Here is a 24,983-nt window from a genome sequence, read left to right as displayed (position 1 = left end):
AATCAGGTTGCAAGATTACAATCATGAAATACTAGCACAAAGAAAGAATGATACACCCACAAACTATGTATAAGTAAAAGATTTAATAATTAATATGACAATTAAAATACTTAGCTTCGATAGGATGTTAGACACACACGTAATTCCCTGGATTTACAGCATGGCGACCCCACATTCAACAAGCAGACTTCAATTTGAATCATGCATTATAGAATACTTTGATGAAGGAGATCTGACACAGCCCTCCTGACTCACCAGCGAGGTCTCAAGAAGGTCTGAACTATGCCATTTTATATTATCATTTTCCTTACACTAAAGTGAATGCTGATGCAATATGGGCAGTTGATGACAGTATCATTCTGAGTAAAACAGCTAAGTTTGCAAACTGAGCAATTACATACATATATTGCTTAACAACAAACATTACAACAAATACTTAAGAATACACAAATACTCTCTGTCTGTTGTAAAACCAACATTACCTTAAGTTGGTAAATAACCATTGTCTGAGCTGAGTTGAAGGACAAAGTCCACTTTACTAGGTTTAGGGAAAACATGGCCATAAAAGACAAGTAAATAATGTGCTGAAACATCACAGACTTTAGTATCTGTTCATAAAGAGACACATAGAAATGAATGATAGACTCCATCTTGTTTCATATTAAAAGGAAAATACCGTAATGCTACACATGGACACTTTATTGCTGAAAGAACATACTGTATCTATTCCTACCATAAATGGAATAATAACCTAATGATAACCTAATAATAACTAGACTTCTCTCGCCTGCTTGCGGTGTCTAGACACATATGCAATTATATGGCCCCGCATAACCGCTTTTGAGGTGTCCCAGAAAATAATTTTGTCATCCCATTGGTCAATGTTATCATCTAAGTACTCAGCCCATCTGTGTCTTAGAAGTTGTTGAAAATGGTCTGAATTATATAGGTAAGCAGGAAATCTCCGATGTCTAGGTCTCTTTCTTGAACTCGGACTCTGAATCAAAAGAGAGACCATGGCATGATCTGAGATAATTATGTCAGCGATGTCTGCCTTACGAACCCACGACATTAAAGTGTCAGTGACTTAAAAATAATCTATTCATGAAAAAGATCCATGCACGCTAGAATAAAAAGAGTATGACCTGTCTGTTGGGTTTAAGAGGCGCCACGGATCAACCATGCCACACCTGGACATCAAACCAAAAACCACTCAGAGGCCCTTGGGCTAGTTGTGGAAGGTGCGCTTGACCTATCATATTTTGGATCAATGACCTGCAATCACAAGGTTAGGGGTATCACGTTGCAGGACAAGCTGGATCAGAGACTGGTAGAAATCATATTGTGATCCATTGTGGGCATAAATGTTCAAAAAGGTAAATTTCTCATCTTTAATTTGTAGATGAATTAATAAATATCGGCCCTCGTAGTCTATGACTGTATCCAAAACTGTATATTGAAGATGCCTAGCAATTATTATGCCACTCCCCTAGATTTTATTTTATATGAGGACGAGATGCAATCTCCAATCCAACCACCCTGCAAAGCAGGACCGTCAGCCTTCCTCCAATGTGTATCCTGCAGAAATGCTATGTCAATATGAGCTCGTTTAAGGTGGGTAAGGACCTTTTTACGTTTAATGGGAGAATTGAGACCACCCACATTCCAAGACGACAAATTAAGGGTCTGTGGAGTGTTAGGCCAATGAGAACCCGACTGTGTAGACTGCATCTCTAACCTATCCCAACACTGGGGCGATTAGTCAAACCAAAGGTGTGTAGGAGGAGAATATAAAAAAACACCTCCAAAACCATCGATAAGTAAACTTGACATAAATATTGGGCTTCGTTATCCCGTGTTTGTAGAGTGAGACATTGTATGTTTAGCAACTTTGTGAAAATTAAAAACAGAACACATAATGCATTACAATTTTTGTACCTCAAACCTTTTCTTAACATTTTCCTAACCAAATTTTGTGTTTGATCCCTGGGAATATTACCAGAGATCACAGAATCATCAACCATAAACATTTGTAATATATCTAGTCTATACGTATATACATACATACATACATACATACATACATACATACATATACATACATACATAGAGAGTTCACGTATTCATAATAAGCAAGTATCACATATTCATCATGCGTTTTGTTAACCTTTTAATGCCTTGTTAACTAAATCCAGAGTGTTATACCATTCAAGTTGGTGCCCTAGAAGACGGGCTACTACTACCTGGTGACCCTGAATTTGGAGTCAACACACGAAAGTGGTTTTTAGCTGTCTCCGGATTTTCAAAAATTAGGGTACGACCATTCTTCACCACTCTAAGCTTAGTTGGGTAAATAAGGGCAAAGCTTTTATTGTTACCAGCCAGTAATGTTCAAACTGGTGCAAATTCCTTTCTTTTCTGTGACAACATAGCCGAAATATTAGTATTCTATTGCCCTCAATCTCCAATTGCTTCTTCCGCATGAATGCTATCAATATTTTTTTCTTTATCTCTGAAATCTAGGAATTTAGCCAAAACAGGTCGTGGCCTAGCAGAATTGCCCTCTTTAAGTGTGCCTAGACGCTGGGCTGATTCTATATGCAGGTTGTCTGTTTCGTCATGTAAATTAAAAGCAACTATTAGGTCCTGACTAAGATAAGAGAATAAGTCAGGTCCTTTCACCGACTGGAATATCAATAAACCTAAGATTATTCCTTCGGCTACGATTTTCCAGGTCTTCAATTTTTTCTTACATTTGTAACCATTTTCTCGAATCTTGTTCAGACCCATTTTGCAGAGCTAGAATGTTATCCTCCACATCGCTGGTACGTTGTTCCAGTGTATTTATTCTGGCCGTATTTTCTGCTATTTTAGAGACAGCTGCATCAAAGGTGTCCTGAATAGCTCCAAAAATTTTATCTATAATGGGAAGGAGGATATCTAGAATGGTTTGAGCCGTATCTGAACTTGCAGTATTTGCGGGTCTAGTAAAAGTTTGGTTCCCCTCCTCCATGTCCCCTGTAGAGAGAGAGGCGAGGAAGGAGGGGAAGCGCCCCTACCCACTCCAGATTTGTTTCTGTCCACTTTAATTTTGTCTGGCTTACAATTTGCACATTTGGATGAATTTTTACTACAATACTTCTCAATGTCTAATTAACCAAATGCTAATGTAATACACCAATCTAAAGATCTGTTAAGGATTGTTATATCAGGATTTCAATAACATGTGACTATAGTTATATTGTGAACTCTCTCATCTTACATTGAACTGATCACATACTAAAGGGATAAAGTGTTAGAAAACAGAGATAATAAAATTATTTTCTAACCTTAATTACCGAATATACTCGAGTATAGGCCGACCCGAATATAAGCCAAGGCACCTAATTTTACCACAGAAAACTGGGAAAATTTATTGACTCGAGTATAAGCCTAGGGTGGGAAATGACTTGCTTCTTTTACTAAACTCAGGCTCTCAAAATGTCTCCAAATGTACTAAAAAATCAGCAACCATATTAGTAAGGTGTATATAGCGTGTATATATAGTGTATATGTAGTGTATATAGCGTTCACATGGGAGAGCAGATGCCACAATTTGGAAAATATTGGAGAGGGTATGTTTGTCATTAATAATTAATTACTAGATAAACTGCTCACCCCAGGTACTGCGCCCGTCTCCTACTAGGCTGTCTTTAGGACAGTACACACATCTTGCATCTCTTTCTAATTGACAAGGAGCTCAGGATGTGTCCCCCTGTGTTTACTCTCCTCCTTGCCTGGTAGGAAGGGAGAGAGAGATTTTCTTCAGCCCTTAACTTTTGCAGTGGAACGCATATGCGTTCCACTAACAAGAAGTTCGGCATTTGGAACGCAAGTTTGCTTTCCAAATGCTGAACTTCTTGTCAGTGAAATGCACATGCATTCCACTGCGGAAGTTAAGGGCTGAGAACAGGGACTCACTCGAGTATAAGCCGAGGGGGGCTTTTTCAGCATAAAAAACGTGCTGAAAAAGTCAGCTTATACTCGAGTATATACGGTAACTACCCTAACAGCGTCAAAAATATGCCAGAATGTAAGACCACCTATATGAATTATCAATTTGAACGCTTACATCGGTACTTCAAATCTAATAAGGAATATATGTAATAAGCAGCATAACATATATAATTATACGTATTTAACTCCGGGAATGCTGCAGTGTTTGTCTATGCTCCGTAGGCCGGGGAGAAAAGAGAAGGAGGAACTCTTCTTAGCATGCAATCAGCTTTCCAGTTGAGACGACTTACGTTTCCACCCCAACTTTAGCTCTTAAAAGGAGTATATTCCGTTTCTTTCAAAGTTAAAGCCGTCAAGGGAAATGATTTGCTTGAAGAGATTCGTTAAAACGCGGCCATCCAGGTGTACCACCCGCCGGAAGTCCCTGTGTTAGATTTTTAGTCAGTCATCTAAACAGGGCGAGTCTCCAAGGCCCTAGTTGCTATCTTCTCAGATAAACAGGCTGATGTGAGTGCTAAATTGGATCAAGCAATCCTGTCCAGTACAATCTGGCCATTCTCTATTTTGCTCAGTACATGTTGCTGTTAGTAATATCGGTATCTGCATCAACATCAATATTATTAATGGAGCAGCTCGATGGTGGTGGAGAATGAAGCCTGTGTCTCAAGAAGGAACCTGTGTGTTCAGCCCCAATGCGTACAAAATAGTCCTCTTACTAAACCATGGACGATGCAATTGCAGTAGCATCCACTAGATGGCAACAGAGTATAAATTGTATTGTACCTGGAGACAGTGTGTTGTAGACTTGCCTTTAAGGTGTCACATGGAGGTATGACTCTCTGTTTTAGGTCCCCCACGAGTGGGCCCAGCCCAATCTGATTTCACCTGAAGCGGGAAGCACCCCTCTGTATCTTTGGCAGTCCTCCCCACAGATCCCAAGCTCAGAAGTTCTGATGCGATACAGGTTGCACTAGGCAGGTGATGGTCTCAGACAGCGCAGGAGCTCCGGAAGTGCGGTACACTTTTCTCGTACACTGAGAAGCCGTGCTGGCAGTGCTAGGCTGTGGTCCTGGTCTGGTGAGGATCTTTGCGGTGACGCCGATGGGAAGTGGAGCTCAAAAAAAACGGAAGTTCGGGATCCTCGGCAGTACTCGAGGCGTGGTCTCAACAGGCCTCACACATTGTCGCAGCGGTCCGAATCACAGCACTACTCGAGACCAGGTAACACCTCTGGGTCATCTCGTTTGGCGCCAGCACTACCCAACAGTCAGCTGGAGCTCCTTCACAAAGCTGCTCTGTCTCCCTTCACGGCTTAGAAAAGTTCCCTCCAGACACCGCACAGACCGGCTCACCGGAAGAGAAGGCTGTGTGGCGTCTGAGAACTTCCAGTTTCATGCCACATGGCTTCCAGGAAACAGAAGGGACACACAAAAGGAAGGACGAGACCCTGGATGTCACGAACGGCAGGTAAGACACCTACTCCATAGTCCACTGTTCGAGGCAATTGACCCGGCTCAAATGTGGCGCCTCTCAGTGTCGTGGGGCTGCAGAGAGGATCTGCGGTGGGGTGCCTTTGGAGCGTGGTTGGTGAGGATCAGCCCATGCATCGGCAGACAGACAGGCCGTAGGGGCTTCTTGTAAGCCTGGGGAGCTCTCCCGATGTCAGCCCACAGTTCTTTGCTCTGACATCCGCAACAGCCGCTGAAATTATAAATAAGCTGGCAAGACCTCCTGAGAAAATAAGGGCTTTCTGGGTTGTTGGAGTGACCACAGGTCGCCAGTAAATAGGGTTTTTCAGCCTTTATATGTGGAGCTCAGGAAAAGTATGACCGTCTCTTATGGCCGCTAAGCCACACCCCAGGAGTGCCACTTTTGTGTTTGAAGTGCTTGGTTTGTTTGGCCCACCACAAAACAAGCTACCAATAGCTTAGCTGCTTTTACAGTGCTGTCAATGAACTCTACACTAAACCATCTTTGCTCGTACTGCATCTTTAATTTCCTTCTCTTTTGTGGATAACTCCCTCTCATCCCTGAAGAACTGCCAAACTTATGTAGACACAGGAATGGATATTACAACTGGAGTGGCATTAGATCTTCTTCAGACAGACTGTGACACAGAACATGTGGGCAGCATGGAATCCGTCATGTTGGAATACGCTGCATTGAACAGAGATTTAAACCAATATATAGATGCAGTTGAGGAGACCGTACTTAAGTTAAAACGTGACCCACCGAATGAGATCCTGGATTTAAGAGAGCTTGTACACGAGAGCTACACTGCGCTTTAGAAGAATAATACAGAGGAGGCCCTGATGCAGGACAATAAATATGCCCACTTTAAAGAACAGCTAAAAGACCTGTGAAAACAAATGGGTGTGTCACTGGCCCCTGCAGACAAAGCTTTGGAAGATGAAGACGAGAGATCGCCATCACCCAGAGCACTCCTATAACACAGTTGTAGATGGTGAAGCCAGTGAACAACAATGAGAAGCAATTAAAAACAAACTTCAGAAGTGTAAATTCGCCAGGTGTCCACAAATTGGCTATGATCACTCTGATATGAGTATATTGGATCTTGTTCCAGACAATGCACTAAAAAGAGCCAGACATTCACAGCAAAAATCAAGGTCATCCCTGAACTTCAAATTGACCCCAATCCCACTTTGTGTAATACTGATGAAACAGCAGCAAAGTGGAAGGTTTGAGTGATGCATATACACATCTATTTAGACATCCATGCTTACATTACAACGTTGTTCTTTGTTAATAAAACTGTTGTCTTTATACAGTTAATTTTTTTTTGTAATAGTCCTCCACCATTTTTTGGATGTTGATAGTAGGTTCAGGTGTAGTTACGACAGAGGTGTCACAGTTTTTGATCAATTCTTTCACAGTAGACCAGACCAGATGTGAAAATGTTGTGCTGAGTCATCTGCATCATCAATGGGTGTCTTTGAGTTTTGAAAGGCACACAACAGTATATAGCACTTGTAGGTAACATTGGCACACAGTGGTAGCTAAAAGTAAAAGTGGTGCAAGATGGAATTATCCTTGGGCCCTCCCATGCACCCTTATGTTGGATATTAAAAACAACATGCACATTTTAACAAAGCAAGCACTTCAGCGACAAGGAGTGCCAATTTTGTGGCTGAAATGCTTGGTTTGTTTGGGCCCCACAAAACAAGCTAACAATGGGCTTAAGGCAGCCAAGCTAACAGTGCTGTTATTGAACTCTACAGTGGCAAGACATTGTTGTCATCATCCGCAGCATCATCCTCACCCTCTTCAGTGTGTACATCATTCTCACACAATATTAATTTATCCCAGCTGGAATCCACCATTACAGAATTCTCTGTACTTTGATGTAATTGCCGGAAAAGGCCTTCCTCGTGGAATGTGTGGTTCATTTTGATGAACATCATCTTTTCCACATGTATAGGTAGTAGGCTCCTACGCCGATCACTGACAAGGTTCCCGGCTGTGCTGAAAAGTCTTTCCGAGTACAAACTGGATGGTGGGCAGCTTCAGGGCCGGATATACCACTATGCAGCCTAGGCAACTGCATAGGGCCCCAGTCACCAGGGGGGCCCCCCATGGACAGCGGGGTAGGCAAGGCGGGCGATGCTTCAGTCCACCTGCCTTTCCTTGCTGCTGCTTGTCCTCCGCCGTAGCAAAAAAATTGCGACCGAGATGAAAATTAAAAAAAAATCACCTGACTGTGGAGGCTCCCAGCAGCATTCTCAACTCCTCTCTGCTCTGTTTCACTGAATGTTGGGCGTGACGTCATCATGCCTGACGACATATTCAATGAGGACTCAGTGAGGATCAAAGAGGAGCCGCGCAAAGGAAAAGAAAGAAGACAGAATAGAAGAAAACAGAAGAGAACAGAAAAGAAGAAGGCAAATGAAAGGTAAGTGAACTAGCGGAGCCGGAGGCACAATGGTACACGCTCTGAGGGAAAGAGGAGAGGGGAGCAATTTTGGGCACAGAGTGAGGGAAAGTAAAGAAGAAAGGGGAGCAAAGGTGGGCACAGTGTGAGGGAAAGTAAAGAAGAGAGGGGAGCAAAATTGGGCAAAGTGTGAGGGAAAGCAAAGAAAAGAAGGGGAGCAAAATTGGGTACAGTGTGAGGGAAAGTAAAGAAGAGCGGTGAGCAAACTTGGGCACATTGTGAGGAAAAATATAGAGAGGGGAGTAAAATTGGGCACAGTGTGTGTGAGGGGGAAACAAGAGAAAGAGAACAAAATTATGACTGGCACAGTGTGGTTATAAAGGGACACAATGTAATGATGAACAAGGTCACAGTGTGATGAGAGGGACAGTAATGAGGGACACAGTGTGATGCAGGGACAGCAGTGATGAAGGGGAAGCATTGTGATGTATATGGTATTTAATACATATGTTCTGGGTAGGAACTTCTTTAAGGGGGAGTTGAGTTCTCCTTTAAATAATTTATGCAAGGTCCAAGACAGTGGTATTGTAATTTCACTTGGAAATATGATTTACTTACAAATACAGATAAAACAGCTACAGCACAAAATATATATTTGCAAAACCATAAAATAAATGACATATCCACTAAAAATGCTGCTTTTAGGTCACTGTCCCGCTGTCCTAAAAGTCAGGACTGCGGGGACATATGTGATGATCTGGCAAGATGGCACTGCACGCTTCTGCCAATGGTGTACGCAGCAATGCAGGGTTTTTTCTCTTTTTACCTGCTAGGCATGCCCCCAACGATGCAAGCCATGTCCCCTTGGATGGCGTAGCAGTGGCAAATAGCTTAACCTACTACTCAACTATAGTGGTATATGCTATCCTAAAAAAAAATATATAGTGCTATAGATTGTTTCAGGGAGGGGGGGGGGGGTCCAAACCAGTATCTTGCCTAGGGCTTCATAAGGTCTAAATCCGGCTCTGAGCAGCTTAGGTATTGCAAAGCAAGTTTGTACAATGGTTTCCAAATTGCCTTTTTTTTCCTCCCAGTATGTAAAGGGACCATCTGACATGTCTATTTGTACACGATCATTAAAATTATCCGCCACCATTCTTTGGATGTTGATAGTAGGATCAGGTGAAGTTACGGCAGAGGTTTCACGGTTTTTGGATGTGAAAATGCTGTGCAGAGTCATCTGCACCATCCCTGGGTCTCTTGGGAATGCTAAGTTTTTTCCTAGCAGCAGTTGAGTAAGAAACTAAAGGAGGAGACGCCGTCTTGTCACGTAACACTTGAGCTGTCATCTTGCTCATAAGCAACTCATATAATCTTTAGTTTGCCCAGTCCAATATCTGTGATTAAGTGTACAGTGGGTAGAATAGCATTTTGTAGCCCAATAGTTACATTTACATTTCAGTTAACTGTATAAAACCAGCTGCATTAATAGTGGATATTGGACGCAGATCTAATGCTAGCATAGTCTCCATGGTGTCTGTTATTTGATTTGTGACTGGGTGACAGCTTTCATACTTGCTTACTCTTGCAAAGGATTGTTTAACAGTCAATTGTTGTAAACTACTAGTAGTCTTCTTGGTCTGCTTCTGGGATGAAGATCCACCCCCAGCAGCAGCAGCGAGACTAATCCTGGATAGGGGAGGAGTCATCTAGCCTTAGCAATGGATGCAGGACTAACTCTGATCGCTACTGAGGATATTGATGAGGAGGGTGTTGTGGGTGTAGATTGCAGGTGCCGGGATCTAGCTGAGAGAAGAAATCTTGCTGGTGCTGGACTGCTTGTTGATATTTTTTAGCATGAGTTCAGATTTTACCAACAGCTTACCATGAACTCGCTTCAAATGGCGTAACATGGATGAGGTACCTATATGGTTAAGGTCCCTACCTCTACTGACTGTGGCTTTACAAACACTACAAATGGCTAAACAACTGTTGTCAGGATTTGGATAAAAATAACTCCACACCTAACAGGTGAATTTTTTGGACTTATCACCAGGCATGACAATGGCCTTCTTATTACGTGCAAGAACTGCTTACACTTGTACAGGACTTACACAAACAACATCATCCTCATCAACATCCTCATTAGCTCTGTCGTCAGCTATACTCCCCCTTATCCTGTTGCAATTCCAAAGTGGCATCCTCAATTTCTATATCCCCAGCTAGACTTTACCTGCTCATCCACACATCTTCAGAAATGCTGAAAGGAGGCTTCATTATGAGTACAGTATCAGAAAGGTCAGGCTTACACCTAGCACTTGTGGATAGACTCTCCTCAGGGATTTGTGTCATTTCTCAATCTGAACATACAGTTTCTTCTAATGCTTTAACTGTTTTCATCCAGCTCGGCTTTTACATGTAAAAGTGTTTGGCCACCACTTTTTGAGTCAGACTGAATAGGTGACAGTTGCAGAACTATCACTCATAGAGAAAGGTGAAGGACTGATTCTTTCCTTGCCACTGCGTGTGTAGAATGGCATGCTAGTAATTTTATTGTTTTCAGCAGTTAACTTTGCCTTGATTACATGTGTTTTTTCTTTACCAAGAGAAAATATTTTTTTTGACATTTTTGTTTCCCTGACTTAAAAACACTATGCACTGTAACATAGGCTTTAGCAGATGATGTATAGGGATTACTATCATCATGACTGGTGCCAGCAGCTGCTTGGTGCTCCTGGTCTTCTATGGACTGATGTGAATACATTTTGATGACACAATAGAATGTCACTGAAGACTTTTAAGAACACTGACAGCCCTATTATTAGAATTTCTGTGTCAGCACTGATCCCTGCCACCTCTCCTGTTTCTTAGTGAGCTATGGCACAGTAGAATGTCACTGAAGCCTTTGAAGAACACTGCCACCCCTCCTCTTTCTGTTCTAGCTATGACGCTGTCCAACTGTCTCTCTGTGAAATGGCGCCGGTGCTCCGTGGTGGATGGTATTTATAGACTCCAAAACTCGCGAGATCCGACGATGCGACAATGATGTTTTGCATCGTTTTCAGTTCCGAGGGCACGTGAAAGTACCGAGCTGGCTCGGCTCGGTTCTCTGATCTGCAATGTTCAGATGGGCTCGGTTTTCCAAAAACCGAGCCTGAGCAACTCAAATAGGAACCTTGTGGAATAATAGGGCACTATAACCACTCAAATGACAACAAAACTCAACTGAAAATGTTTGCTGAAAAAGAATACTGGTAACTGCATCCAGCATAAACGAAAATACAAATTATATTTTACATTTGGCCAGTCTTAAAACCTTGTAAAAGCTGAATCCATTTTGTTTGATATGTAATTCCCCATATTGTATCAAGCTGTTTTTTAATATTACCACCGCCATATCCTTTCCTTTTCATGTTGCAGGTACCAATATCTGTTACTGCCTAAGCGATAAAATTTACAGAGTTACTCTCACTGCTGTATCATCTCCAATGACACAGTATTGAAACTGCATATAAGATTATATTTACAGTTTGAGCAGTATCTTTATTCTATACTTGCCCACTCTCCCAGAATTTATAGGAGACTCCTGAATTCTGGGTATGTATCTAGGAATCCCGGGAGAGCAGTCAATTCTCCCACAACATGCCTGCCTGGAGCCTAAATGATGAGATATCAGAGCCGGATTTAGACCTTATGGGGCCCTAGGTAAGATACTGGTTTGGGGCCCCCCTCCCTGAAACAATCTATGGCACTATATATTTTTTTTAGGATAGCATATACCCGTATAGTTGAGTAGTAGGTTAAGCTATTTGCAGCTGCTGCGCCATCCAAGGGGACATGGCTTGCATCGTTGGGGGCGTGCCTAGCAGGTGAAAAGAGAAAAAACCCTGCATTGCTGCGTACACCATTGGCAGAAGTGTGCAGTGCCATCTTGCCAGAGCGTCATATATGCCCCAGCAGTCCTGACTTTCAGGACAGCGGGACAGTGACCTAAAAGCAGCATTTTTAGTGGATATGCCATTTCAATTATTTTATGTTTTTGCAAATATATATTTTGTGCTGTAGCTGTTTTATTATCTGTATTTGTAAGTAAATCATATTTCCAAGTGAAATTACAATACCACTGTCTTGGATCTTGCATAAATTATTTAAAGGAGAACTCAACTCCCTTTTAAAGAAGGTCCTACCCAGGACACATGTATTAAATAACATGTACATCACAATGCTTCCCCTTCATCACTGTTGTCCCTGCATCACACTGTGCCGCTCATTACTGTCCCTCTCATCACACTGTGACCTTGTTCATCATTACATTGTGTCCCTTCATAACCACACTCTGCCAGTCATAATTTTGTTTCCTTTCTCTTGTTTCCCTTCACACACACTGTGCCCAATTTTACTCACCTCTCTATATTTTCCCTCACACTGTACCCAATTTTGCCCCCCTTCTTTTGTTTGCTTTCCCTCACACTGTGCCCAACTTTGCTCCCCTCCTTTTTTTGCTTTCCCTCACACTTTGCCCAATTTTGCTCCCCTCTCTTCTTTACTTTCCCTCACACTGTGCCCACCTTTGCTCCCCTTTCTTCTTTACTTTCCCTCACTCTGTGCCCAAAATTGCTCCCCTCTCCTCTTTCCCTCAGAGCGTGTACCATTGTGCCTCCGGCTCCGCTAGTTCACTTACCTTTCATTTGCCTTCTTCTTTTCTGTTCTCTTCTGTTTTCTTCTATTCTGTCTTCTTTCTTTTCCTTTGCGCGGCTCCTCTTTGATCCTCACTGAGTCCTCATTGAATATGTCGTCAGGCATGATGACGTCACGCCCAACATTCAGTGAAACAGAGCAGAGAGGAGTTGAGAATGCTGCTGGGAGCCTCCACAGTCAGGTGATTTTTTTTTAATTTTCATCTCGGTCGCAATTTTTTTTGCTACGGCGGAGGACAAGTGGCAGCGAGGAATGGCAGGTGGACGGAAGCATCGCCCACCTTGCCTACCCCACTGACTGCTGGCCATGGGGGGCATCCCTGGGGACCGGTGGGCCCTATGCATTTGCCTATGATGCCTAGTGGTAAATCCGGCCCTGTGAGATATGCTGCGATTCGCGACATTTTGGCTCTGGCCATGCTTATTGAACGCACCCCCCCCCCCCCTCCTCCAGGATCTTCTGGAGAGCAACAATAGAATGTTGCCAACTATGCTTTATTCGAATGATATTGGAAGATTCAATATGCCTGCATAAATAGCTATTCAAGCTGACAAATAATATATGAATGTGTACCATAATCTTTGTATAAAAGAATGAAATGCAATAATGGTTTAACAATAAGTACAGGAGCATATTTGAAGCAACCACAAAATACAGTGACTACAAAAGTCAGAGGATCTACCTGTGGATGCCTAGACTACATGAGCCCAAATAACATGCTTTACATAGAAAATCATTAAAAAGTTTACCTTATTTTCTCCATTCTTTTCTTCATGTTATACCATATTTGCTATTTAATGCTAAATATATAACTTTATTTTTTTTTATAAAAGAACTTTTAGAAAAGTCTAACTCCATGGTACACCTGCCACACTATCATGCTCTGTATCTGAAAATGCTGCATGCTACTGCTTAATTGCATTTGTGTTCAGTTTCTGTTATCTAAAAATGGTCTAAGTTTTTAATTAAAGGACAATTGGCGAATTCGATTTTTCTCTGACATTTTCTGAAAGTTTTTATCTGACAATATGGATAACACACGTAGAATATATATAGATTTATTTCTCTTGTTATTTCAGTATTTTATTTTTAATCTATCATTTTAGGCTGGCATGATTCGCACAGACAAGGATGAATTTTTCATAGAGCCACTGGAAAAAGATGAGCAAGAGGAAGACCGTGGTAGAACCCATATTGTGTATCGCAGATCGGCGATCATAAAATCCTTTCCAAATCAGAATATTGACACAATGCATAATGGTAAGTCAGTGATGCTGATGATTAAGGATATCCATTTATAATTAAAATCATTTTAATCTTTTTTTTCCTAGGGTAAAGAAAATCTTCAGCTATTTGGCGCATTATGACTTTTCTGTCCTTCTTATTTTGTCTCATCTGGTAGAAGAGTCTAATATTTTCTTTCAAGTCTTTTCTGCAGTAGAAAGGCAGGGCATTAACAAAATGAGATTGCAGGTACTTGTTACTTCTCATCTAATCTGCTTCTGTGGGTGTGGAGCAGTAGCATGCTAGGGATGGTAGTAATCAGTTTAGTTGCTTTCAGTGATGGACAGGTAGAAAGATTGGATTTGCAAATATGTTATAGGTCATCATGCTTAAAAATAATTGAATGTAAAATGTGGGGTCAACTTTGCCTTCCTTGTTCATTTCTCTAACCCTTTCAATATTTTTAATTAATAATTGCATTAGATTATAAGGATACATTTAGGGCGTGATTCATTGAGTAACGTAAATGCTGATTTTTGCATTAAATTGCACTGCGAATGCCCAGAAGCTTACTATATGCTGTGAACATCCAATTAATCTTCAAATGCAAAGGGCACTTCTGACAGCTTATGATTACATGGACGGAATGGAGGAGGGGGGGGGGGTGTATGCACCTAGTCAATGTACAATAAGGGCAGGCCATGGTTGTGCATACGCAACAACATCCAATTCAAGCACTGGGCATTTCTAAGGTACGTGTTTTTTTGTTGTATCACTTGCACTAGCTACAAGGCAGGTGTAAGTGCTGAGTGATAGTGATGACAGTTGCATGCTAGAACATGTGTTTGCAATCAAGAGCAACTGTAAAAATGAATTTTGTGTACAGTAAACATTTATAATATCCTAATATATCACGATGCGTTCTGCTGTGACTTTATGTAACATATATGTAGAGCTATTGTCCTGCAGTGTATTGTGTCTGTCTCAATACAGCTTGGGTATTGCTATATTTTAGTGTATGGCGTCTGTTCTTTATTTGTGTCTGTTCTTTAGGTACACGGTTAATGTTGATAGTATTTGGAGCACTTTGCTCCGTCTCCTGCTTGTTTCCCTGGTGGTCTAGGAGGAAACAGGAAGTGGGGCATGACTTCAATGTTCATGATGCGTTACTGCGCATGGTCTGCAAACCGGAAGTTCAGCTTCTCGCCATTACTTCCATAGCAGACCAGTGAGGGGACAGTCACAGCTTAGAGAGCTGCGTGGCACCAGTAATAAAAGTACCCCAAAGTGCCTCATACAGTGACCAGAGGCTCCCACTAGTAATATAGAGGAGTCTGTTTGCCCACAGTAATACTGCATGGACGTGTAGCATAGAGAAGAGTCCTGCCTGCATCTGTATCTATACATATTGTGTGTGTGCATATCCATCTGCATATCTACAAGCCTGTATATACAAAAGTGCATTACAACATGTCAGGCGCCGTCCCCGCACTACACCTCGGTGCTGGGGATGGATGCCTGCCTCTTCTTGCTGTCAGTGTCCCGTTGCTCAGCAACGGGCCGCTCTTCCAGGTCTTGGCTGCATGCGCGGCGACGTCCGTGTCCCGTTGCTGGGCAATGGGACACTCTCCCTCGTTCTAACCGGCATTTTCGGCTCCACTGTGTGACTAATCTGCTAACACCTATCAGGCACCACTTCACTTTATTTTAGGATCCATCTTACTGCAGATCAGTACCAGCGTATTGGTTCACATCAGCTCCAGCACTTCCTGCGATTCTGTTTTCAAGTATTTGCTGACTTTGGCTTGTTCCCTGGCTTATTCTACTGGATCCTGATTTGGTACTGCACAGCCCGTCTAGTTTGACCTTCTGCTTGTTCCCTCTTCTGATTGTCCTTGTGTACTACTCTACTGTCTGGCCTTGACTCCGATCGTTCGACCATTTCTGTTCACCACGCTACCGCACTGGTTACTAACTTGGAGAACCACAACCTGCACACCTGATACAGCCAAGTCCATACCTCCTTGCGGGTGTCCCTGGTGAATACCGGGGGTGCGTTAGATGCCGCGCCTCCTTGCTTAGTAGAACCAATACCAGTTGGTAGTGCATCCTGCTGCATTATCGTGACACAAGAAAACTGCATACAACTGTTATTGTCTGCTGTACCTCAAAGTACACCAACTGTGAGTAAGTGCACATATATCTGTTATTCAAGTGGAAGTTCCAAAGCATTGTGGCTTAACATCCACCGCTGACACCTTTAATAATATCAGAAGGTATAAGCAACAGGTTATGGGCCCAGCACAGTGTGCTAAAGTAAATGCTTAAACGTAAAGAACGATAGAAGTACAAAAGAATAAAAGGAAGCTGATATACTTCAGAATAGTCCTTTATTCAATACACAAAGAAAAATGCACAGCTCAGGCTCATGTATGAACTTTACTAAATTAATAAGTTCTGAGAATTATGCAATGTAGAAATTTGCAATGTAAATACAATTAATGGGGGAAAAGTTGTAGAAAGTCACAGTAGATCCAGATGACAGTCCAAATGCTGATGAGGTGAATAGAGCCATGGGCACCATTGGCTTAGCTGTGGAACAGCACGTATACTCTATCATTAATGGTAAAGATTCAGCAAGTGAGATGTGGACTGCTCTGCAAGCTACGTATGAGGACAAAGGTCTGATGAAAAGGATAAACTTAAGGCGTACACTGTACTGGACTAAATTAAATATTTGTGAGAACATGGATAAGTACATAGAAAAAATGCTGTCAATATCCCAGCAATTTGCATTTCTGGGAGCATGGGTGGATGACGAGGAAGTCGCAATGGCGATGCTTTAGAATCTTACACCAGAATATGATTTCCTAGTAATAGCTTTGGAGTCTAATGATACCAAGTTAATGACAGAAATCGTGAGAGCAAAGCTGCTGCAGTTCAATCAGAGAATTCCTGTTGAGGCAAATGCTGAGAGTACTGCTCTTCTCACAAACAGTGCAAAGTCAAAGAAGCCCAAGTATAAATGCTTCATATATCATAAGATGGCATCTGAATGTAGACTGAAAGTTTCAAGTGGTGCACAACAAACAAAGTGTGAAAAACCTAATGAGTTGGTATTGAATGTAGCAGATAGTTATAAGAAGGACTGCTGGTATATGGACTAGGGAGCCACAAGAAACTTTAGCTGCAATCAGGAATGGCTGAGTTCATTGAAACCATGTGATCCTAGTTTAGCAAAAGGAATTGGAGATGAAGTTCTTATTGCATGGAAAGTCGGGACAATCACAGTTCGCCTAAGAATAAAAGGTGAGACTGTCACTACAGACATCCAAGACGTCCTATATGTACCAGAGTTGAGAACCAACGTTATCGCAATAAGCATCCTTGATAGAAAAAGGTACAAGGTCCAATTCGCAGAGGGCAAAAGTGTGGTTCAAAACCAGAGAGGTACTGTAATTGCAACAGCAAACTGGTGTAACCAATTTTATGTCCTAGACACAGAAGAATGTCATGTTATGGCAGCTTCAGGCACCAATCAATCAATGGAGCTGTGGGATAAGAGACTAGGTAATCTGGGATATGACAATGTCCAGAAACTTGCTGATGGGATGGTGACAGAGATCACTGTGAGCAGTTCTGAGAGACCGACATGCGAGAGCTGTATAAATGGTAATCAAACTCATTGCCCCTTACCCAAGTCAGCAACTAGAGCTGAAGCACCGCTAGCTCTAGTGCATACTGATGTGTGTAGTCCAATGGAGGTGAAATTAGATAGTGGCTACAGATACTTTCTGACACACTTTGATAATGCCACTAAGATGACGCTAGTCTACTTCATAAGGGCTAAGAGTGAAGTCATAGAGAAAATTGCAGAATACAAGAGCCTTGTAGAGACTCAAACGGGTCTGAAACTAAAAGCCTTGAGATCTGACAATGGTGGAGAATACGACAATGGGACTTTAGCTGAATTCTTAAGAAAATATGGCATACAGCATTAATTGACAATTGCCTACACACCAGAACAGAATGTTGCAAGTGAATGAGCTAACAGAACAATTTTGTTGAGCGAGCACAGACAATGTTGAATGACTCGGGTCTGGAGAAAAGTGTTTGGGCGGAAGCAGGGTCCACTGCAATCTACCTTAAAAACAGTGTGCCCACAGTAGCTGTGAAAGGTAAAACGCCACTGAAAGCAGGGTCCGGTAATAAGCCAGTGTCAACCATATCCGTGTATTTGGCTGTAAGGCTTATGCACATAATCCTAAAGAAAAGCTACAAAAGTTAGATTCCAAGTCAGTGGAGTGTATTATGCTCCAGTACTGCCAACAGAGTAAAGGATACAGACTTTGGGACATCAACAACAATCGTCTTATCAAATCCAGAGAAGTGGACAAAATCATGCCACCTAATGGAGTAGTGGAACAGCAATCACAACAAAAGTTTGTGACACTGAATGTTCAGGCATCAGAAAGTGTGTCAGAAAATGTAATTTCGGATACCCAAACGGAAAACAGAAGTTCTATGAGGAATATCAAAGGTATTCCCCATAGGAGATATAGCGAGGAGTTCGCTAATCTAGCTTTTGTGAACCGCAAAACATTGAAGAGGCAAAATAAAGCAACTACTGGGAACAGTGGAAAACGGCTATTGACACAGATTTAACAGCTCTGGATGACAATCATACATGGACTGTAGTTGTCATGCTGAGTAACCGTGAAACGATCAGGAACCAGTGGGTGTTTTGTAAGAAAGTGAATGCGGATGGTACCATCGCACACTATAAAGCACGCCTTGTTGCCAAAGGCTACACACAAAAGTCCGGAATCAACTACAGAGAGATCTTGCCAGGTACAGCACCCTGAGGTTAATGATTGCCTTCTCCACTTTCTATGATTTGTTGTTGTATGAGCTTGACTTTGACTCTGCATTCTTGAATGGAGAATTGTTAGAGGAGATTTACATGGAGCCACCTGAACACTACAATGAGGGTGTCTACTAAGAAGGTAGAGTCTGCCTCCTAAAGAAGCCACTTAAAGGGCTCACTGTGTATGTTCCCACAAACTTCACATCAACCTTAAACTTTAAACATTTGCATGCAAATAAAGACGCGTAGACCTGGATAAGTTATTAAAAAATTGGCAGGAATTTTATTGTAAGGATTTTATATTAACTAAACCTATGGTGGCGGAGAAAGAGCACTGCGTAACAGCTCACGAGCTGATAACACAAGATCACTTAGTGGACTGGCGCAAACCGCCGTGAGTCCGCAAATCACGGGGAACAAATCCCTACATACTTAGGGCTGAGTTGGCGTCAGAGTGACTGCCCCTTACAACTCACACTGCCCTCCCTCACAGAGCCGAACAGGGGACCCTCCTCACCGAAGGACCAAAAGGAGTTACTGATGCTTCAAAGGGGGGCAGTGACCTACGACCAACTACCTGTGCGCCCATTAATCAGCCGCTGAAAGCAGTGCCTTCCTACCCCACTTTAAAAAACCCCACTAAATTGAGGGATGGGAGGGTGGGATCTCATGCTGCAAGTGAAGCCAAGCAGGAAGTACAGCCTGCTATATTCTATCAAGGTCCCTCCCACGTGAGCCACCATTGGCTGGTACACACCCCATGTTAAACCACACAAGGTAATTATTCAGCTTGTTACAAACCCTGTCGCCCTTTAAGTGCGTTTGTCCTAAAAGCCTCACTTGTCATTATGGTCTTAAACAAAGTGGTCGATGTTGGTACATTAAACTTGATGCTGTACTGCTAGACATGGACTTTAATAGGCCAGAGATTTATCATTGTCTGTATCACAAAACCATTAAGGAATAGATTTTCTTCGTAGTTGTGTACGTTGATCTGTTGCTAGCAGGCCAAGAGAGACACATCACCAGTACCAAACACCTGTTGAAACAGAAATTCAAACTAAAAGATCTAGGTCCTGCAAACAAGCTATTAGGCCATGCAAAATTTGAATGATGAAACTGTTACAGTTGATCAACAGACATGCATCAAAACAATATTTACCAAGTACGGGATGTCTGATGCAAAACCAGCAAACACACCTGTGGATAAAAGCTTAAAAATGACAAAGGCAATGTCGCCAACAAGCAGGAAAGCGGATAGAGGAAATGAGTAATATCCCTTATGAAAGCGCTTTTGGAATTTTAATGTTTGCAAATATTAAGACTTAACCAGACGACACACATGATGTGAATCGTGTGAGTCAATCTGCAATCAATCTTGAGAAAAGACATTGGACTAAAATCAAAAGAATTCCAAGAATTGATGATTTGTATTGTTTACTAACCCTTGATTTCTTGTGTCAGGAAAAAGAGATTTTATTGAAAAATTTGATATTTCATAAGGTAAATTTGTTTTTCTTTGTGACAGGAGACGTTACTAAGTGAGCGGAGGTGTTAGTATTTGGAGCGCTTTTGCTCCATCTCCTGCTCATCTCCCCAGTGGTCTAGGAGGAAACAGGAAGTGGGGCATGACTACAATGTCCGCGAAGCACTACTGCATGGGGTCCACAAACTGGAAGTTCGGCTTTGCGCCATTACTTCCATAGCAGACCAGTGAGGGGACAGTCGCAGCTTAGAGAGCTGCGTGGCACCAGTAATAAAAGTACCCCAGAGTGCCTCATACAGTAACCAAAGGCTCCCACTAGTAATATAGAGGGGTCTGTTTGCCCACAGTAATACTGCACAGACGTGCAGCATAGTGAAGAGTCCTGCCTGCATCGGTATCTATACATAATATGAGAGTGCATATCTACAACTGTATATACAGTAGTGCATTACAACAAAACTGCATTCAACTGTTATTGCCTGCTCTACCTCAAAGTATACCAACTGTGAGTACCTGCACGTATATCTGTTATTCAAGTTCAATAAACAGAAAGTTCAAATGCATTGTGGCTTAGCATCCACATTAACTCTGCTGACACGTTTAATAAGATCAGAAGGTATAACCAACAAACGTATGACCACACAAACTTACGGACATACATAGTAAATGCTGTTTTTGTTATTTGTGTAATCATGTGCTTATTTGCTGATTATTCCTATTTGTACAGGTTAGATTTCTTGGGCGGCTTACTGAACCTCTAATATTCTCTGGTCCCTGGTCAGGGCCTAATTAAGGGTTCCAACCGCCCCAGGCTAACACACCGGTCCTGTATTGAAAATGTGCAAAAATGCAAAATGTTAACAAACCCTGAATGATTCAAACACAACACTCCATTATGACCAAATAAAACAACCCCTCACTACAGGCATATATAGATAATAAAAGATTTGAAAATTATTTATAATAATATACTAACATCTACCAACCCCTGACAGCTAGTTAACCCCCCAGCCCTTAGCCAATTTATCATTTTTATGACCCCTGCAGCTTATTCCCCCCCCCCCCCCCCCCCCAAGTCATGATCTCACCTCTGGCCCCCATATATTTATCCCCCGGCAGCTTACCCCCCCCCCCCTCGCGTCATGATATGTGCCACTGACCCCGCCCATAGAGAATAATAAGTAAAGCCACTCAGCCTATTATCCAACCCCCAGTCATGATCTGTGCCACTGCCCCCCCCCCCCATTAATTAATTATTTCTGCCTGAAAACGCCAGGTTCTCCCCACATATTGTGTCTGAAAATGCCAGGTTCTCCCCCACATATTGTGCCTGAAAATGCCAGGTTCTCCCCCACCCCATATTGTGCCTGAAAATGCCAGGTTCTCCCCCCCCCCCATATTGTGCCTGAAAATGCCAGGTTCTCCTCCCCCCCTCATTATTGTGCCTGAAAACACTCCCCCTCCCCATATTGTGTCTGAAAACACCCCCCCATATTGTGCCTGAAAATGCTCTCCCCCCTTTTTTAGTACTCCCAGTTTTTAGTGCTCCCAGTTTTTAGTGTTTCCTGTTTTTAGTGCTCCCTGTTTTTAGTGCTCCCTGTTTTTAGTGCTCCCAGTTTTTAGTGCTTCCAGTTTTTAGTGCCCACTCAAAGTTTTACTTACCTGCCGCTGCCTGTGAACTCCTCTTCTGGTCTTCTCCGGCGTCCGGCGGTGCTTGTGGTTTCGCGCGGTTTGTCTGATCAGTGTGGTCTTGTGAGATGTTAACATCTCACGTGACCCACTGAACAGCACACATCGCCCGCACTGACGGCAGCTGACAGCTTGTGATTAGCTGTCATCTGCCGTCTTCTGCCTACACTAGCTGAGCCTGTGTATGGAGTCATAGGTGAACTCCATACACACGGGCGGACCCTATAAGGTAGGAATTTTGGGGGGGCGGGGCTTGGCGAGCGGGGGGGAGTTGTCAGGCCCTGTCCCTGGTCCTAGCTTCCATAAGAATTACGCTTATTTCACTGCAAAGTATTTTATAATTTGCAGAGACAGCAAATCCTTTGTGGTGTAGAAAAACTGCTGTATGTGGAACGTGCAATTCCAATACGTTTTACCCTTAACTGTGGACTTCTTTAGGGATATGACATTATGGGGTAAATGTATCAAGCTGAGAGTTTTCCGGCTGGTTTGAAAAACCAATCAGGTTCTAGCTATCATTTATTTAGTACATTCTACAAAATGATAGCTAGAATCTGATTGGTTGCTATAGGCAACATCTCGACTTTTCAAACTCACCAGAAAACTCTCAGCATGATACATTTACCCCTATGTCCCTAAAACCTATACAAGCAGCTTTCCCTATTTTAAATGTATTCATCGACATCAAAGGACAGAGCAGCTCCATTACAGGTGCCGCTTCCTGGCAGGAGCACTCTCATCAGCCACATGAGGAACATTGAACGAAAGTGAGTGTACTGGCAAAACTATAATTGCATATTGTACGGTTTGAATAATTATATCAGATTATTGCTATTACTTAAGAACTTAACATTGATTACTGTTTACTTTTAGTAAGTAATATTGGACCTTTAGAAGAACATTGTTTTTCTTATATACATTTCTGTGGACAGAACATCTCCCTTTGATCTCCAGGTTGAAGCGATTTGCTAGAAATTGAACCAATAGGGGAATGGGATAACTCTTAAAACACTTCACCTATTCACCTATGCCAGCCATCCACCAATCTGTGGGACAGCATGGTGGCTCAGTTGTTCACACAGATAAGCCGTTTTGAGGCAGAAGTGCTGAGTTTATATGCTATTATTATTATTATTAGTAATTTTACCGTATTGCTTTGCACATTTTTTCCCATATAAAACTGGGGTGCCTCTTAGAATTGCTGGTGCATCGTAGAATAGCAGGCGGAAGTTTGATTGTTGTCGCTCCACCCTGCCCTCGGTATTCCATTGCTGAATACAGTGTCGCTCTTTGCAAGTGTGGAGCTATATTTCATTCATTTTGATCCCATACTGCAATCTGATTGGCATCTACTAAGCAAGATCTTTTTGTTTCAAACTAAAACGCCTGTTGCCGTCTGTATATGGAACAAATATAGGAGGAACCTTTGTGACTTTCTTCTTGATTCCCCTTGGACTCATTATGGTGCTCACCTGTAACATGCAATTCAGTGGAGAACTGTGAGTCTACACTGATCATCATAACAGGGAGGTCATTAGTGTTTTATTTTATTCATGGGATTCATTCTAAGGGGGGTATTCAATTGTTCGGCTTGACGGCCGAAAAACTCACGCTCTAAAACTATTACCGTTAATACGGTAAAATTGCGCTTAAAAACAGTTCATACGGTAATTTACTAGTTGAATTCAGCGAGTAATTACCGTATTAACGGTAATAGTTTTAGAGCGCAAGTTTTTCGGCCGTGAAGCCGAACAATTGAATACCCCCCTAAGTGTGCGTCTTACAATCGATGGCGTTCTTAGAATCAAAGAAATACGGTATTAATATTATAGATTTGTAAATCGCCACAGTTTGATAATAATAATACACTAATCGCTAAAGTAGTTTGGAGACAAAGGGGAGCAGAGAAATAGACTGATAGTTGGAGAGAGAGGCTGGATCAAGACATGGTTTCTTTAGAATTGGTCAGATAAGCACATGTTTAAAGGAGGATGGAAATGTGCCAGTGGAAAGAGACAGGTTGGAGAGGTGAGTTAGAGGCTGACATGAAGTGGAGGAAAGGGAGCAGAGAAGTTTGGATGGAATAGTGTCAAGGTTATAGGTTGTAGGGTGAGATGATGAGATAAGTGTAGAAATCTTAAGTTACTGGAAAGAATGAGTTAAGAGTGGATTGGGTAGTGTAGGTGAAGGAGCGTAGAGTGGGTGGAGTGTGTGGAATTTGACATGAGGAAATTGTCAGGATCTGCCTGCAAGCCTTTGCATTGCATACTGCTTTGCTTGGCAGCTCCTGCCTTTGGACTTTATTATTGTGTTATATATATTTTGTGACAGTACCTCTATTCACCAGAGATGCTGCTATTGTGCCTTCCTTGTGTGTACTAGGGGTTAACCTTCTCATTAATTATCCTTTGCACCTGGTGTTCCCCTACTTATACCTGTCACTCCCAGCATACATTGCTGTTTATTGTTGTTACATTCTGTTGTTACTTTGTTGTTCCTGCCTTCTACTATGCTTCTGTTTACTTGCTGCTTGGGATCTTGCCATACCTCCTGCTTCCTGCATCAGCTTTGTACCTGGTAATTTCTGCAAGCTCATGATTACCTACTGTTTTGTACACTTCATCAAATAAACATTGAGTGTTTTTCACCATATATTTGTGGCTCCTATCTGTATTCCTGCATTCAACCGTGACAGTATAACCAGCCCAAAAAAAAAAACCAGCTTAGGAGTCAGGTGAAAGTTTTTTATTCTGGGACATTTGTTCTGCAATTCATTTTCATTGATTTTTGGAACATGTCTGCTTTACCAACTTTTGAATTGCTACAGCTACAGGCCTTACAATTTGCCATAATCCTACTACGCTCTCAGCTGGCTAAATTTTCAACTTTGCTTATTGACCCACTCAGGAGACTGTTAGATTCTGATTCTCCTAATTCAGAAGCTGCTGATTTGTCTCAACCCACTTTCTTTGCTGCTGAATCTGTGCAAACAGCACCTCTGAATTGTGCTTCTACAGATTTGCAGCCTACTAAGAACTATGGTGTAATAAATTCCTGGTGAACAGGTGGTCCTCGTTCCCATCTGACCGAAGAGGAGCGGCGGTGCAGAATAATTAACAAACTGTGTCTCTACT

At 42.2% G+C, this 24,983-nt stretch overlaps 1 protein-coding gene across 2 annotated transcripts in view; it reads left to right on the top strand.

Moving 5' to 3' along the window:
* LOC142152766 (A disintegrin and metalloproteinase with thrombospondin motifs 2-like) overlaps positions 1 to 24,983 on the top strand; it is a 775,540-nt gene that overhangs the window by 153,054 nt on the left and 597,503 nt on the right. For both annotated transcript variants that reach the window (XM_075209748.1, XM_075209747.1), the window contains exon 3: positions 13,690 to 13,843. In XM_075209748.1, the coding sequence (XP_075065849.1) occupies positions 13,690 to 13,843 (154 nt within the window). The remainder of the gene's footprint in view (positions 1 to 13,689; positions 13,844 to 24,983) is intronic.

This window comes from Mixophyes fleayi, chromosome 4, assembly GCF_038048845.1.
Source record: "Mixophyes fleayi isolate aMixFle1 chromosome 4, aMixFle1.hap1, whole genome shotgun sequence".
In the NCBI taxonomy this organism is placed as follows: domain Eukaryota; kingdom Metazoa; phylum Chordata; class Amphibia; order Anura; family Limnodynastidae; genus Mixophyes; species Mixophyes fleayi.
The sequence above is the reverse complement of the archived record's forward strand: the minus strand, read 5'-3'. Positions and strand labels throughout refer to the sequence as shown.